This window comes from Ambystoma mexicanum, chromosome 13, assembly GCF_040938575.1.
Source record: "Ambystoma mexicanum isolate Mex_15411 chromosome 13, UKY_AmexF1_1, whole genome shotgun sequence".
Lineage (NCBI taxonomy): Eukaryota > Metazoa > Chordata > Amphibia > Caudata > Ambystomatidae > Ambystoma > Ambystoma mexicanum.
In genome coordinates, this window is record NC_090938.1 from 556,910,059 (window position 1) to 556,928,241 (window position 18,183).

The window sequence follows — 18,183 nt, forward strand, 5'->3', positions numbered from 1 at the left end:
ACTTAGGCAGAAGAAAATATTTGTCGACTCAAGGTCAGAAGAGAATTTGTTGGGCCTTCCAAAAATATTAATGCAATAAGATGCAGGGAGAGGTGACCCGTTTCCTGAAGGTCATTGAGAGTAGTGGGGCACCCCGGAATCTTGGGTGTGGACATTGTCTGAGGCCCTAGTGACTTTCATTATATTGTTATCCACATGCCAATGAATTTGTCCTCTGCCTGTTTCTCTCCAGGGGGTGACGTTCCGGGTCGAGAACGGGGAGCTGGTGATCGCCCGGATATTGCACGGGGGAATGATTGACCAGCAAGGCCTGCTGCATGTTGGAGATGTCATCAAGGAGGTGAACGGCAAGGAGGTGGGCAATGACCCCAAGGTCCTGCAGGAGATGCTGAAGAACGCCAGCGGCAGTGTTGTCCTGAAGATCTTACCCAGCTACCAGGAGCCTCACCCGCTGCGGCAGGTATGTCAACGCTGTAATGGTAGAAAGATCTCAGCCTGCAAGGAAGTAGCCGGGTCAGGCACGCCATGCACATCATTTGTGTGGAGTGTGCATGAAAGAGGACTGGTTTAATGATGGTGCAGTAATGCCAGAAAGTGCTGCTAGATTGTGGTAACTGTACAGAAGTGCAGCAGGAGGTCGGAGAAGGTTCTGCAGAAGCAATTGCTGTGAATCCCTGCGTCATAGATTTGCAGCAATGGTAAAGCTCTAATGAGACGCCAATCCTGGAGTAGCCCCCATGGTCTTGTTTTCATGGAGGTGCTGAGTCAGGAAATGATGACATGTATGTGGAGTCCCCTGCTGGTGTCTTTAACAGCATGTACATGTACAGGGCCTTCTGCCGAGGCATCGCTAGGAAGGTCTAGGGGGGCTCTAGCCAGAAGCGCAACCAGGATTGTCTAACAAGTGGGGCCTGAAGCTAATGTAGGTGGGCTCACCGCTGTGACATTAACATCTATAAATGCCCACACAGCGGCTGCTTAGTGGGCATTTACTGATTTTGGCTGGGCCTTGCCCACTCACGCCCTACACTGTCTACGCCTCTGGCTATAGCCCCGGGTCTTTTGGTTGTAGCCCTGGATAGAAGCTCAGGGGCTACAACCAAAAGACTATAGCTAGCCCTGAGCCCTGACAGTTCAAACATTAGCTTAGCCATGGATATTTTCCAGACCTAGCAACACCCACAGCAAGACAATATTAGGAGTTCAACTTGTGGTGCTTGAATGGGTGGCGCCTGTATACCGTATTGGCCCTGAAAACAGCTAATATGATCCTATTTCAAAGCAGAACACTGAGGTGGCTGGTCACATGAGGGTGCACATACACTTGAATCGGACGTGCACAAGCACTTTTAAATTGACTATTGAAATGATATGATAGTAAAACATCTGTGTTAGTTAGCAAGATAGCTCAGCAAGTTAAGCACTCGTCCCAGGCATCAGTGTACAGACTGCAAGACACAGGTTTGAATCTCGGCATCGTCAACCCACCACTTCATCCCTCCGATGTCAGTCAAGTGGGAAATAATAATGCTTAGACGCAGTAGCAATCAGACATGAAGCACTATATAAAAACGTGTTACATAAAAATGGCGTCTTTCTTTTCTCTTCCATTTTCCCACGGTGCCCGTTTTCAAGTAGGTTCAGGGGGCCACTTGGGGCATCGTAGAGTGCCTCCACCACTGGAACCCCAACTTTCTGTGCATTTTCCATATTTCGTATACTCTTTGAATGACTTCAAGAATTGGAAGAAAACCCTGCTGAAACAAGCTAGGAATTGTGCAGGAGGAGGCTCAGATGACCCCCGCAGGTTGTAACAGGAAGCAGAAATGACAACTTCCGGTAGTTGCACAGAACAGTTCCGGAAGTGAGAGCTGCTCTGCCATGGAACACCCCCTCCCCGCCACACTCGGCCCTGGAATGGACTACAGCTGGTGGGGCAATAACAATAGGGCAGTGGTCTTCAAACTATGTGGCTGTCCCCCTTAGGAGGGTTAGAAAGATATCTGGAGGGGCCGGGGGTATGGAGGGGACAGAGAGGCTCTTCCTAAAGGGAATAGAGTGGCGGCCTTTAATAGAAAATATAAGCAGATATGGGATCTGGAGGGTGGGGGGTCCGAAACAATCTGTTTTACTCAACAGAGGCAGGGGGCTTGGCAACAACATTTTTACCCAACGGGCTCAGAATAAACAAGTTTGAATACCACTGCAATAGTGGGGAGACTGGGACTGACCTATACATAGGGCAATAGCCCCATGGACAAAACAAAAACGGCAAATTCTGACGTGGGCCAGTTTTTGTTGGTCAAACGGGCCACTATTTGGGGCATTGCGGGACAGTTTGATGAGTTAATTCACTCTGCGGCTAGTAGTTGTGACCAGTGTTGCTGAATAAATATTCTTTATAATGTACAATTTGCATCACAGTTTATCAAAAAAACTCCCACTTGGGTGCTATTCAAATAGTGTCACAAAAAGAATGAATAGCCATTTGCAACAGTGGGCTTCTTTTTCATTGGTGCCTGAGACACTTTTATGGCCCAATCCAGACAGCGGTGGATGGATGGCAAGCATGGGCGTGGGTGTTCATCTCCATTTGAAGCGTGTATTTGATGGGCGAACACTTCCGCTGGCACTTAAGTGCAAAAGGTCCCCAGCGGACTTTGTAAGCCTCCACTGTGCAGTGGAAAAGCAGATGCCCTGTCCTAATTTAGCGCTCTAGCTCAAGGTAGCAGACGCCGACCCATCATCAGCGAAGAACGAGGCCAACGGCAGGGTTGGAGGTCCGTCTGCGATTATTTATCGGGCTGGGGGGATAGCTAAGAGGGGGCAACGCGCTTGTCTTGGAAACAAGACAGCCGAGTCCCGCACTTACTGGTCCCTGGTGTTAAGCAGGTAATAACAGATGAATGAATTCACTCAATTCATTTAGTCTCCTGCACTCAGCATGGTTGCTTGTACACCACTCCACCAGTGCCCATTCTATAAACCCGCCCACTGGATAGATCCGGCGTCTGTGGAGGATGGTAGAAAGTGAAGGGCATATTTTCTAGAGCAGGGGGCTGCAACCTTTGGCTCTCCAGATGTTTAGGACTTCAATTCCTATGATATCTGGCTATTGACTATGCTGGTTAGGGATGATGGGAGTTTGTAGTCCAAAACATCTGGAGAGCCAAAGGTTGCAGGCCCCTGTTCTAGAGTAACCCCCATTGGCCATCAGAACATCTCTCATTAGCGTGCTCTAGTCCTCAAAATGTGAATATTTAATGTCCAATTGGCCCTCCCCTGATAGTCAAACATGATACTGGATGTGGTGTTTATGTTTACACCCCAATTCTTCTGCCTATCCATTAGAGGAATAAAGCTCATGCAGGCTGAGCCAGTGTGATTATATTCACATGAGACTTGACGTGGCCCTGATAGTGAGACGCTTTAGATGGGTCAATAAGCTGAAGATAGCCAGATAATGAGATCAAAGAAATAGTGCTACCCCAATCCTTGGCTTTCCCTTACAATGTGTTGTTTCCCTTAATATTCATGGACATGGCGTTCTGGTTGAGTTTGGAACCAGCGCCTCCTAGTCTTGGGTATGAAAAGATTCTATCTGCTCCTCAATACGTCCCCCATAAGAATGCTTTGGATTAACCAGCGACTTCAGACCTGCAATCATGGCTGCAGCTTTGCTGATTGGTCCCCACATTCCAGACCTAATGCTCTTTTCGGGGTGTCTAGTGGGGACTTGTCCAATCCCTGAGGAGCCTGTTCTGAAGAACTTTAATGTAGCTGTACCAGGATGACCCACAGACCTACTGTGCAGGGCATTTCCTTTCTTTAGAACACAGAGAGAAAACCTCTTGTGCCAGAACTTCAAAATTCTGAAAATAGTCAGCAGACCTCTTGCCATTCTCTGCCTGACTCTTCATCTCTGATACCATCAAGAGCAAGCATTGGTGAAGCGCACTGTGCCGGCCTGTGTGTAGGCTCAGGGTTTTCCAGGCACTGCCATGGCGGTACTACCTGACCATAATATGGCAACAGCTAGAAAATGGTGTGTGTGCCGGGCAGATGATAACAGTGACTTCCAAATGCCTATCAAATACTGATGCACAAGCAAACACTGCGTACTTTGCCTATGCTTGTTTTAACAGGGTATCAGTGCCTTTCAATCAAGTGGATGAAGACCCACTTCAATAAGGTATTTTTGTTACACGATTAGCAAATATACTGCTGCAGTTAAGGTAGAAGCTCCACGAAGACTGCTTAGAAATAACCCTTGCAGGACTTTGAAGCACAATGTTTGATATTACTGCTTGATTCTAATGGACACCTTCCTCCCACTGATTCCTCATCTGTGATATCCCTCTCCCAACGCAGCTGTTCTCTGGAAACTTTTCATCCATCAGGGGGTGCAGCATGGCTCTGCGTCAGCTTCGTCCGATGCCTCTATGTTCCCCCCGCCTTAGATCTGATGTTGGAGCCAATATATATAGCGACACTGTGCCCCATGATCTCAGTTCCTTTTTTTCTGCGCACTCTGATCGCTGATCGGAACACATTCATCAAGTTTTTTAATACTTCATTTTGAAGTAAGCCATGCCTACTCTGTCCAAGGCCTCAGGCTTCAAGCCATGCGTGGACTGCGGCCAGAAAATGTCGGCCTTGGATCCGTATTGTATCTATTTGTATTTTTTGGGGCGAGGACCATGACACACAGGATTGTGGTTCATGCCTGTCCATGCATCCAAAAGCCCTCTGGGAGAGGGCGATGAAGATCTTTACCTTCATCCACAAGTCGAAGGGTGAAGTTACACAGTCTCGGTCGAGGTCGCATGGTGTGGAACAATGCTGTGTCGAGCAGGTGGCTCCACGCAAGGAGAAGGACAAAAAGAAGAAGTATCTGACAAGGTCCCACCCCCCGACATTCGTCTGTCCCCTGAGCGTCCGACATAGGTACCTTTTCCCACCTAGTCCTCCATGCAGGAGGAATGGGAGGCTTTTCACCAGAAGATGTTGAACATCTTCGCCAAAGCACCAGCGGCTCTGGCCTCGGCACAAGTGCTGCTGGTGACAATCCCATCGGCTCTGGCTACGGCACTGCAGGGTCCCTCTGCCTTTGTTGTGACCGGCAGGGTACTCTGTGTGGCCCACTCCCTCATGCCTAAGAGCTCGGGCCTGGACTAGATGGAGACATAGGTGTCTCGGCGGTGACAGGCCACACTCTTGGGCGAGGAGTCCTCGGCTGTGTGGGAAAGGGCCATGGCCACTAGCACTGTGGTCATTTGCCACTTGGTCTAAGAACGTCAGGCTTTGTGGCGGATGTTCAGTACAGATTGTTGGATATGCCATTTGACGGCCATGACCTTTTTGGAGCTAAGGCTGAAGATGCCCTCCAGAAGGTTCAGTCATTTATGGTGATTGCTAAGTCTTTGGGCTAGCAGTGAAATTGCCTTCCGCACAGATATCATCATGTGACAGGGGTTTTCCATCCATGTCCCAGCTTTGTCCGGAGGGGCCATGGTCAGTCTACCTCAGGAAGAGCACAAAGCAGATGTTTCGCATGAGGAAGGGCTGTCCACCTAGTGGGTGCTGCAATGGCCACTGTCTTTGCCCCACCCCAGGGTGCCAAACCTCAGTGACAGGCTTTGCCATAGGGGAAGGATTTCTCTGTTCAGCCCAGAATGTCAAAGACCACGTCCGACGCTCGGGCCTCACAGGTAATTCGGCAGGGATACTGCATTCCATTCCTTCAGCACCTCCGGACCAGGGTCCTCAGATCACCCCTTTGTCTCTGGACCCCATTCTACTGGAAGAGGTCCATCAGCTTCTGTCAAAAAGCACAAACTAGTTCTGCGCTCAGACAAGGGAGGGGGTGGTACTCCCTCTATTTTCTGGTGTTGAAGAATGACTTGTCTTGCGCCCCATTCTAGATCTGTGGCTGCTGAACGTGCTCCTACACAAGGACAAGTACAAGATTGTAACTATAGCTCAGATTCTACAAGCCCTCGATCTGCTGGACTAGTTGGATTCCGTAGGCCTTCAGGGTACCTACTTCCATGTGCTGATTCATTGAAAGCATAGGAAGTGCATGCGATTCGTGGTGGGCCAACACCATTACCAATTCAAGGTCCTGCCATTCAGGCTTTCTTCGGCTCCCAGGATTTTCATTAAGCTGCTGGCAGACATGTTGGCTTCTCTCAGGAGGGAGGGCATGCATGTCCATCCCTACCTGGACGAAAGGCTCGGCTGAGCTTGCTCCCCAGTTCTAGTGTCTGAGCACCTATTCCGCACATGCACTCTATTTCACACACCGCTCCAGATACGTTTTTGGAGTGAGAGTATTTTATTCCCAATTTTTAGAATTAGAGGGTAAATCCAATTTTAAGAGAGTAAATATGATTTTTCTCCTGAGCAAGAGATTAAAAAGTGTCTGACAACTATCCAATTTGTGCGTAAAATTTAAACTTTGTTTGAAAGCCTAAGTGACAACACAGCTGTATTTTAAAGTGGTTCTAAATAATTTATTGCACCTGTGGAAAACATTTTCCCCACTCAAGAACCTTGTAGATGCATACTACCCAGCTTCATCTTCATGATACTTGGGCACAAACTCTGTAAAGAGTTACTACAGATGCCAGCGAGTTACATCGGGTGATTCATCAATCAAGTCCCTCACTCTACCAGCATCACTTCTCAGCCTCTCGGGCCTACTGTGGCTGCCTGGCACTGCCTGCTTGACAGCCACTCCATGTTTTAGCTCCATCTTTCCTTCCCTTTGCTACTTTGATTCCCCTGTCTCTCACATTCTGACACTCTGCCTAGCACCCTTAAGTGTTGCGATGCCACATTTTGCAGTCTGTTTCTCTGTCACTCTGCCTCTCCCATCTCTGCATTCTATTGTTGCTTTGTTCCCTCCTATTTCTCACTGTATCGGTTGATATAACTCTGGCATTATATGTTTTTTCATTTTCTCGGTTGTGGTTGCTACTCCTTTTGATTATCTGTCTTGCACTGTCTCTTATGTTATTGGCCTGCTCTTCTCTAGTCTTGCTTTTCTACATCCATCTCTCCCCACCTGCTGTTGATCTGTGTTTTATTTTACTCTCTCCAAATGTCTCTTTTGCTCTGCTTCTATCCCTCCCTCCTATTGTGTGTTTTGCCTATTATTAATTCTGTTTCCCTTCTCACTTTCTTTGTTGCTCTATCATGTAACTCATTGCTCTCTCTTCATTGCTCGAATTCCTGTTTTGGATTGTCTATTATGTTCTCTGTCCCTTTGCCCCCCTCCCCACCACACCTTTGTTCTTCTGTATTGCTTAGGTTCAAGGTTGCTCTTCCTCTCCTGTTTTTCTGTTTGTCTTTTAACATAACACCAATAAATATCCAAAAAAGCTGAAAATGACTTTTGTATTTAAAAATCTAATTCAGCTTTACCATTGGGTGCTCCTTTTTTGATGTCTGCAAACCTTCTTTTGGCCATTAGGCTGGGAATGATAGTTAGAGGTTTGTCTGACCAGATGCAGCACTTGCTTGAATGCAGATGCTTTACCAGCACTGTATGCCGTTACAAGTACAAGAACCCATATGAGATGCGTGTTCTGAGCCATTACAGGTATAGCAGCTTCAATGAGGTGTGTATTCTAAACCATTACAAGTATAGCAGCCCTGAAGAGTTGCGTTGTGAGCCATTACATGTATATCAGCCATGATGAGGTGTGTGTTCTGAGCCGTTATAAGTATAGCAGCCCAGTTGAGATGTGTCTACTCTGAACCGTTACAAGTATAGCAGTCCTCATGGGATGTGTTTTTTCTGAGCCATTACAAGTGTATAAGCCCAAATGATATGTCTACTCTGAACCATTAGAAGTATAGTGGTTCTAATGGGATGTGCGTGTTCTACTTCTGAGCCATCACTGGTAAAGCAGCCCTGATGAGGTGTGTGTTCTGAGCCGTTACAAGTATAGCAGCCCAGATGAGATATGTCTGTTCTGAGCCATTATACATATAGCAGTCCTCATGTGATGTGCCTCTTCTGAGCCATTACAAGTATAGCAGCCCAAATGAGATGTGTCTGTTCTGAGCCATCACAGGTATAGGAGCCCCGATGAGGTGTGTGTTCTGAGCCATTACAAGCACAGCAGCCCTGAAGAGTTGTGTTCTGAGCAATCAAAGGTATTGCAGCCCTGATGAGGTGTGTGTTCTGAGCCATTACAAGTAGAGCATCACGGATGAAATATGTGTGTCCTGTATCACTGAACATTTAGTAGTCCTTTTGAGAAATCGAAAGTTAAGTCAACTTTGTTACAATTGAATGTTACCTGCATCTTAAATGCATGTCTCTGATGCAGACTCATTAACTCACCTATTAACAGGATTTGAACTAACAGGTTACACAATAATCTCTGCAACAGGGTTATTGACCCACTGAGCTGCCTTTCCCAGCAGGCTGTTTAAACTGAAAGGCATATAGGGTTAGGGCACTGGCAGTTCCATGTGAGGCTTGCTTGACATAACTAGCTTGTCAAAAGCTCTAAGCCTGTTTGGACTATCCTACATTTGTCAGGAGATCCATAATGAGGCTTTGAAATGTGCTAGATTTTCGGCAGTGGCACTCAGTAATTGGACATGGGTGAAATAGAGGTTTTGAAAAGCGCAAGACCGAGTTGAAGGGATTGAAATATCTGACAGCAATGCCATCTTCTCACACTGGCGGAGGTTGGTGGGAAGAGCTCAGACACTGTTCTTGCTCTGTACTTTGCCTTGCTGCCGAAAATGGCAACACATATTCATGCTTTCTTAACAACAGCTCTGTTAAGAAATTCAGGTACTGTCCCAAAACATAGCATCCCTGCTAAGAAATGTGGGCATGATGCAATCAGCCCTGCTGTGAATATTTGGCATTGTGCCAGGACATGTGTACGGTATAGCAGCTCTGTTGATAAATTAGGCTACTTTGCCTGAATATATAGCAGTGCTGTTAAGAAGTACTGGTACAATCTGTGACACTGAAAATAGATACAGCACTGCTTCTACCGGTATCTATTATACCTGCTTGGGGTGGGTGGTCAGAAAGGGAGTTAAAGTTCAGACCACATACCTAGCTATGCAATTGGTGTGCTTCAGTGATGAAAAGAAAACAAAGTTTGAAATGCCATGCTGCTGCAACTGTGCTGCCTCTATTAAAGTCAATTAAACAGAAATGCAGCCCTTGTTTAAGAAAATGTTCATTTTAGACAATACTGTCTGTGTTCTAAAGCAAAGTGAACAGCATGTTCATGGTTCAAGATGCTTTAATAGCACTGTAACCTACACAATGAGGGCAATTGAATTAAGTGAACAAAACACAAATTCCCTTGTACATTACTCAGAAAGTATTATCTTGATAGAATCATTAACAGAGGAGAGTGTTAATAAAATTAAACAGTCCAGGACTCATCCCAGTTGCTTCTTTCAAGGAAATGTGTCAATTACTAAAGTAAATAGTGGATTTGCAAGCTGCTGCTAGCCAGGCTGTCACCAGTGTGCTCCATGATGCATGGGGGTGCTTCCATAAATAGCCTGTATAACTGGTACGCAAGGAAGAATTAAAAAGGGCCATATTGACAAGATTTATGTGCATAAAAAGGCCTAATACACACCTTATCTGGCGGGCTGATTGCACAGCCTGAGCTTTGCTCTGAACTTCAAAAAGTATCACATTTCGCCATCCCAATCCCTGCGATTTATCGATGCGGTCTTGGACACTCGCGTGGGCTCGGCCTTGCCACTAGAGGATCGAGTGGTGAACATCTTTGGAATGGTCATGGCCTCCAATCCCAAGGACAAGTCCCAGCCTCAGCCTTCCTGCACCTTCTGGACCTCATTGCCTCCTGCATTCTAGTGGAGCTGCATTTGTAGCTGCACATGAGATCACATCAGTGGCTTTGTCGTTGCAAATGTTCCGAGCAGCACCAGTGTGCTGATAAGGAAACGTCAGGTGCTTCAGCACTGGCTCTTCCGCGATGAAGCCATCTACGGCGGGCATCGGCACATCGGCACGCTACTTTGTCTAGATTCCTCCCCGTCTAAGCACTTTCGGGTAAGAAGTGGGCTACTTAAAGACGCAACACTTGCTAGCACAACCAAATCAGATACACAACCAGCACTTAGTGCAACAATTTATGCACTCCAAACACAATTTGCCCAGCCCACATGCATCAGATGGTCCTCCCAAGGCGGCAACCATGATACAGCTCAAACAAAGTCCCCCCACGGGTGCCAGTATAGAGCCTACAAAACATCTGTATTCAGTGGAAAGGGTTCCAGACAACACACCCCTTATACCACTAGTCACTGCAATTGACATAGTTAGCCAAAAAGCGAGCACAATTACACAATCTCCCCAGGCATCGATAGGCTTCATCCATATGTCAAAATTGCACTGCTTAACACAAGATCCCTTAAGAAACACGGTCAGCACATCTATGACTATATTACCAATGATAACCTAGACATTCTATTCCTCACAGAGACTTGGTTACAAGAACCAACAGGACCCACCATCAACACCGCAGTTCCCCCAGACTATAACATCTATTTTGAAAATAGGGAGTCTGGGAAGGGAGGCAGTGTGGCTATAATAGCTAGACAAAACCTTAAGCTATTTCCCTCTCCAATGCACAGGATGCGAGATCCTACACCTAAAAATGACCGCCACCCAAAACCAATGTATCAATTTTATCATCATCTACAGGCCCCCATTGCTAATATCAGACTTTAATGATGAGCTACGTCATATTTTGAACAACCTAAAAGGACTAAATACAGGGACTCGGCTCCTGGGTGATCTAAACAGATGGAGAGGAAATGTCACAGATAAGGAAGCCATAAATCTGGAAAGGGATTTACAAAACATTGATTTTCTAGTAGCAAATAAAGTCCCTACCGGCAAATCAGGACATCAATTAGACTTGATCATAACAAACAATGTGGAATTGTCAGTGACAGACACCCTACTCTGTATCTGGACAGATCACCACAAAGTCGAAGCCAGACTCTCTCTAACAAACAGGAATATCAAATTTAACAACACACCTAAGACAACCCAAGGCAGAAATAAAAAAATTAAAAATCAAACTATCCATTCTATCACAGGGGATCAATCACATTATGAACATCACAATTGATGAATAGCCATGTGATTTAATCACATCCACCTACAGTAACCATTTTCAAGAGATACTAGACCAACATGCTCCTTTAAAAAACAATCACGTTCGCCCAAATCCCAACCATCAAGGCTGGTTCAAGGCAGAAACTGCCAAACTTAGAAAAGACAAAAGAAAACTTGAAAGAAAATGGCGTAAAGATCCCTCTCAGATGAACAAAGAGAATTTGAAAAATACTGATTGCATCTACAGAACCAAATAAACAGAACTAAAAAAGAAATATTATAACGACCAGATATCTTCTGGCGCTAATTCTACTGGGAAATTATACAAAATCTTAACATCCATCGAGAAACCACCTACAATTTCTCCCCCGTTTCAGCCCACCTATGAAGACTGTGAACACGTGCATACAGCCTTTCAAAACAAGATCAAAAAAGCTCGAGAAACAATAATAATTTGCAAAGTTAAAGATCCACTACACTCCCCCCCCAACAATAGAGGATCCCGCCGAACTTAAAGAGCCTATGTGCCAGTTTTCCTCAATCTCACTGGAAGACATGATGAACGTTCTCTCTTCCGTCAATTGCACCTCATGCCCAGAGAGAATTCTACCCCCAAAGCTTATCATAGATAATGCAGAAATTTCGCCGTTTAGCTTAGTGGTATTACAAACACCTCCTTTAGGGACCGCAATGTCCAGGTGGAAATAAAGACTGTCACAGTCACCCCTTTAGTAAAAAAAAACAGGTCTGGACCAACAGGACCCATCCAATCTCAGACCAATCACAAATTGTAATTTTCTTTTAAAAATACTTGATAAAATAGCTACAAGGCAACTTCAGGACTATGTCGACAAAAACAAACTCCTTCATTCACAACAATCTGGGTTAATAATCACACAAAGTACGGAATCTGCCTTACTCGACTTACAAACCAAGATGCTTGGCATCTTGGACAAAGGAAAAGCAGGCCTCCTGATCCTCCTGGAACTTTCGGCAGCTTTTGATTTGCTAGACCATCAGAAGCTCAGAGAGGCCCTGAATACAGCGGGAAGCTGTTCCAATGAAGCTATCGATTGGGTTGCCTCCTTCCTTGAAGACAGAAGCTCAAAAATCACCTGGGGAGGCCACCCTTGCACATCAAGGAATGTAGATTGCGGCGTTCCACAAGGGGACAGTTTCTCACTGTTACTTTCTAACCTCTATCTCTGTTGTCTCTGCTCCCTACTGACAAAACTTGGGGTCTATTTTACAAACTTTGCAGATGACACACAACTAACCATGGAATTGTGCGGAAATCACACCCTCGACAATGACAGACTCTCAGCCATTTATAACTCCATCGAAATATGGATGAAGTCAAACTGGATGTGCCTGAATGGCTAAAATCAGAGCTCATGACATTCGGCTCAACTAAAGCCATAAACAAATGAGACCCTGCATACTCCTCTTTCCTTATAAAAGACTCCGCCATTAAAGTATCTGATAAGGTTAAGACACTTGGAATCTACCTACAATCCTCACTAGGAGCAGAAGTCCAAAAATCCTACCTCAAACGAAACTGCCAAAATCATCAAAGGCTCTTGTGCCGCATTAGGCCTTTGCTGAGTAAATGGAATAGTGCCACGATAGCTCGGGCTACCATTCTGTCATGTCTCGACTACAGAAATTCTCTGCTCTTGGGAGCCAGCAGTAAATGCATTAAACAATGCCAAACAATATAAAACAATGCCTTTAGATCCATTACAGGCAAATCCAGAAGAGAACATATTACGAGTGATAGAAAAGATCTCCACTGGTTAGCAATGGAGGAACGCATCACGTTCAAATCCCTGACACTGGTCCACCGTTGTTTATATGGAACGGCCCTTGCTTACCTAAAACAGGAATTCAAACTGTATGAACCTAGTCAGAGCCTTAGATCAGAAAACCAGGAACTGCTGGAAGTTGGCCCCATTAAAAAACCTATGGGCTTAGGCAGAGCTTTCTCTTCCAAAGCCATTTCAAGATGGAATGAGATACCTAGCCACCTCAGACTTGAAAGTAACTTCCTAAACTTTAGGAAACAGCTCAAAACCACTCTCTTCAAATAGCTTTCTGAGCTCGTTATTCTCCCCCTCTCTTCATCCTGACATATGTGTCCTTCCTTCTCGTTGTCCTGTGTTTCCACCAGTCAACGTGTTTCTGTCCGCGCCCTGATGCTTGCGAGCTTCGGCACATTATAAGTATATAAATAAATAAAATAAATAAATGGCCAGAGTTTTAGTACCACATGTCGGACCCTTTGCCGGTCTCGGATCAAGTGGCTCAGGATCTTGTGTGGTCGGCCATGCAAGATAACTTGCTAAAGGGCGTGTAGTTTCACTAATCTTGGCCCCAGGTTATGGTGGTCATGGACGTATCTCTGACTGGTTAGGGCACTCAGCTGTCAGACCTCACATTGAACGGACTGTGGCCACCCATGCAGTCACAGAAACACATCAACTTGCTGGAGTTGATGGCCATCTTGCTAGCCCTCATTGTTTTCCTCCCACTGTGAAGCGCAAGACTGCGCAGTTCCTAACAAAAAACACAGTAGTAATGCACTTCCTCAACAAATGAGGTGGTGTCGGGTCCTTGCCTCTGTGCAGAGAAGCAGTGTGACTGTAGTTATGGGCTCTGGAGAACAATGTCTCTCTGATGGCAGCTCATCTGGCTGGATGAGAAAAACACACAGCGATGCCTTGAGCTTGCAGACTTTGGCCTCCCACTAGCAGGAGCTCGGTCAGGAAGTTCTGGTGATCTTCTTATTTCAGAGAACACTTTAAGAGGACCTCTTTGCTTCCAGTTTCAACAGAAAGTGTAAGTTGTTCTGGTCCAGGGAATTTCCTGGGGGATGCACTGACAGTCCAGTGGACCTTCAACCTCCTTTATGCATTCACGCCGATCCCTGCCATTCCTCTGGATCTCAGGAGATTGCGCCTGTTCGGAGCCATGATGATCCTGATCACCCCAATATGAGCTCAGAGAGCATGGTATCCCAAGTTGCTGTACATGTCAATCTGCCCTCAATGGTGTCTTCCAAGGAGAGTTGACTTGCTCTCCCATTTGGAGGGGTGACTCCTCCACCCGAACCTCATCGGCCTGAACCTTCATACTTGGCTACTGAGAGGCTGAGATACAGGGAGTGAGACTTGTCAGACGCTGTCCGCCGTGGCCTCTTTTCAGCTCTGAGGCCTGCTACGAAATCCATTTCCGCCTGCGGGTGGCAAACATTTTTGATCTGTTAGCAGGCGAGGGATTTGGATACTTTTTCCTGTCCTCTATCCCCTGTGTTGGATTTTCTACTTTCTTTGGCCCTAGTGAGTCTGCACATTGGCACTGTAAAGGGTTACCTCGCCGTTATTTTTTTTTTTTTCACGAGGTCCCCACAACAGGGCATGTTCTTCACAATTCCCGCAAGTTATGCAGTTTTTGCAGGGTTTCTGTAACTAGTTTACTCCCTGCCAGTTTGTGGTTCCGGCGTGGTGTTTGTAATGGTCTTTCTGTTTATTATGTGCGCTTCTTTTGAGCCTCTCGATTCCTGTTTCATTAGATTACTCACCCTTGAGGTTATTTTCCTGGTTGCCATCACTTCCGCAAGATGGGTGAGTGAGCTCAAGTCGTTTTCGGTTTTACCTCCCCATTTGGTTTTTCCAAAAGAGAAGGTTGATGTTGAGTGTCAGATCCTACTTTCTGCCAACAGTATTCTTGAATTTCCTCTCTCTCAGAGGATCCATTATCCTGTGCTTTTTCTCTGACTGATACTTCCATTGTAGAGGAATGATATCATCGACTAGACCTGGTTCGGGCCCTGAAGTTCTATGCCTTTCGTACTAGAGAGGCTAGGAATGATGACCAGCTTTTTGTTGGTTATGTTGGTGCTCGTGCTGGCAGGGCTGCTACAAAGCAGACCCTGTCCAGCTGGATCATTCTCTTATCTCAAAATGCTAAGATCTAATTGGGAAGGATGTCCCTGGAGGCCTTGGAGCTCATCCTACCCGGGGCGTGGCTGCCACCTCAGCCCTGCAGAGGAGATTGCCAGTCCGCTACATTTGCGAGGTGGCAACGTCGACGTCTTTGCACACGTTTGCTAAGTATTATTGTTTGTAATTTCCTTGCGGCCCACAAGGCCCTGTTTGGCAGGGCAGTCCTCCAGAGTTTTCTGGTGTAGGTTGTGTCTTTGCTTTCTCCCTTCTCCAGGTTGCCTACTGCTTTGAGGGTCTATCGTAGATGAGGAATCAGTGGGAGGAAGGAGTCCATTAGAAGAACAAATTACACATCTTTCAGTAATGTTCTTTCTGTTGGACATTTCTCCTCCCACTGATTCCTCATCACCCTACTTACATTCCCCTCTTGTGGGAAGCTACTACACCATCGGTTCTGCGGTCCCTCACCTTCAGAGTGCTAGGTAAAAATAAGGTGGAGTGGAGATCACGGGGCACTGCGTCGCTATATATACTGGCGCTGAAGTCACATTCGGCGAGGGAGCGTAGAAGCTTCGATGGAGCCGACGCAGAGCCACGCTGTGCCCCCTGGTGGTACAAGATAACTTTCTAAAGGGCGTGTAGTTTAACTAATCTTGGCCCCAGGTTATGGTGGTCATGGACGCATCTCTGACTTGTTAGGGCGCTCAGCTGTCAGACCTCACATTGAACGGACTGTGGCCACCCATGCAGTCTCAGAAACACATCAACTTGCTGGAGCTGATGGCCATCTTGCTATCCCTCATTGTTTTCCTCCCCTCTGTGAAGCGCAAGACTGTGCAGTTCCTAACAAACAACACAGAAGTAATGCACTTCCTCAACAAATGAGGTGGTGTGGGTCCTTGCCTCTGTGCAGAGAAGCAGTGTGACTGTAGTTATGGGCCATGGAGAACAATGTCTCTCTGATGGCAGCTCATCTGGCTGGATAAGAAAAAGACACAGCGATGCCTTGAGCTTGCAGACTTTGGTCTCCCACTAGCAGGAGCTCGATCAGGAAGTTCTCGAGATCTTCTTATTTCAGAGAACACTTTAAGAGGACCTCTTTGCTTCTAGTTTCAACAGAAAGTGTAAGTTGTTCTGGTGCAGGGGATTTCCTGGGGGATGCACTGACAGTCCAGTGGACCTTTGACCTCCTTTATGCATTCCCGCCGATCCCTGCCATTCCTCTGGATCTCAGGAGATTGTGCCTGTTCGTAGCCATGATGATCCTGATCACCCCAAAATGAGCTCAGAGAGCATGGTATCCCAAGTTGCTGTACATGTCAATCTGCCCTCAATGGTGTCTTCTAAGGAGAGTTCACTTGCTCTCCCATTTGGAGGGGTGGCTCCTCCACCCGAACCTCATCAACCTGAACCTTCATACTTGGCTACTGAGAGGCTGAGATACAGGGAGTGGGACTTGTCAGACGCTGTCGGCCGTGGCCTCTTCAGCTCTGAGGCCTGCTACGAAATCCATTTCCGCCTGCGGGTGGCAAACATTTTCGATCTGTTAGCAGGCGAGGGATTTGGATACTTTTTCTTGTCCTCTATCCCCTGTGTTGGATTTTCTACTTTCTTTGGCCCTGGTGAGTCTGCACATTGGCACTGTAAAGGGTTACCTCGCTGTTATTTTATTTTTCACGAGGTCCCCACAACAGGGCATGTTCTTCACAATTCCCGCAAGTTATGCAGGTTTTGCAGGGTTTCTGTAACTAGTTTACTCCCTGCCAGTTTGTGGTTCCGGCGTGGTGTGTGTAATGGTCTTTCTGTTTATTATGGGCGCTTCTTTTGAGCCTCTCGATTCCTGTTTCATTAGATTACTCACCCTTGAGGTTATTTTCCTGGTTGCCATCACTTCCGCAAGATGGGTGAGTGAGCTCAAGTCGTTTTCTGTTTTACCTCCCCATTTGGTTTTTCCAAAAGAGAAGGTTGATGTTGAGTGTGAGTGTGAGATCCTACTTTCTGCCAACAGTATTCTTGAATTTCCTCTCTCTCAGAGAATCCATTATCCTGTGCTTTTTCTCTGACTGATACTTCCATTGTAGAGGAATGATATCATCGACTAGACCCGGTTCGGGCCCTGAAGTTCTACGCCTTTCATACTAGAGAGGCTAGGAAGGATGACCAGCTTTTGTTGGTTATGTTGGTGCTCGTGCTGGCAGGGCTGCTACAAAGCAGACCCTGTCCAGCTGGATCATTCTCTGATCTCAAAATGCTAAGCTCTAATTGGGAAGGATGTCCCTGGAGGCCTTGGAGCTCATCCTACCAGGGGCGTGCCTGCCACCTCAGCCCTGCAGAGGAGATTCCCAGTCCGCTACATTTGGAGGTGGCAACGTCGACGTCTTTGCACACGTTTGCTAAGTATTATTGTTTGTAATTTCCTTGCTGCCCACGAGGCCCTGTTTGGCAGGGCAGTCCTCCAGAGTTTTCTGGTGTAGGTTGTGTCTTTGCTTTCTCCTTTCTTCAGGTTGCCTACTGCTTTGAGGGTCTATCTTAGATGAGGAATCAGTGGGAGGAAGGAGTCCATTAGAAGAACAAATTACACACCTTTCAATAATGTTCTTTCTGTTGGACATTTCTCCTCCCACTGATTCCTCATCACCCTACTTACGTGCCTTTCTTGTGGGAAGCGACTACACCATTGGTTCTGCGGTCCCTCACCTTCAGAGTGCTAGGTAAAAATAAGGTGGAGTGGAGATCACGGGGCACTGCGTCGCTATATATACTGGCCCTGAAGTCACATCCGGCGAGGGAGCGTAGAAGCTTCGGATGAAGCTGACGCAGAGCCACGCTGTGCCCCCTGGTGGTACAAGATAACTTGCTAAAGGGCGTGTAGTTTCTCTAATCTTGTCCCCAGGTTATGGTGGTCATGGACGCATCTCGGACTGGTTAGGGAACTCAGCTGTCAGACCTCACATTGAACGGACTGTGGCCACCCATGCAGTCTCAGAAACACATCAACTTGCTGGTGCTGATGGCCATCTTGCTATCCCTCATTGTTTTCCTCCCCTCTGTGAAGCGCAAGACTGTGCAGTTCCTAACAAACAACACAGTAGT

General features: G+C 46.5%; 1 protein-coding gene across 9 annotated transcripts in view; it reads left to right on the plus strand.

Annotated features, from left to right (window-relative positions):
- The window catches only part of MPP2 (MAGUK p55 scaffold protein 2), a 670,534-nt gene that overhangs the window by 389,859 nt on the left and 262,492 nt on the right, over positions 1–18,183 (plus strand). For all 9 annotated transcript variants that reach the window (XM_069634347.1, XM_069634350.1, XM_069634348.1 and 6 more), the window contains one exon: positions 233–460. In XM_069634347.1, the coding sequence (XP_069490448.1) occupies positions 233–460 (228 nt within the window). The remainder of the gene's footprint in view (positions 1–232; positions 461–18,183) is intronic.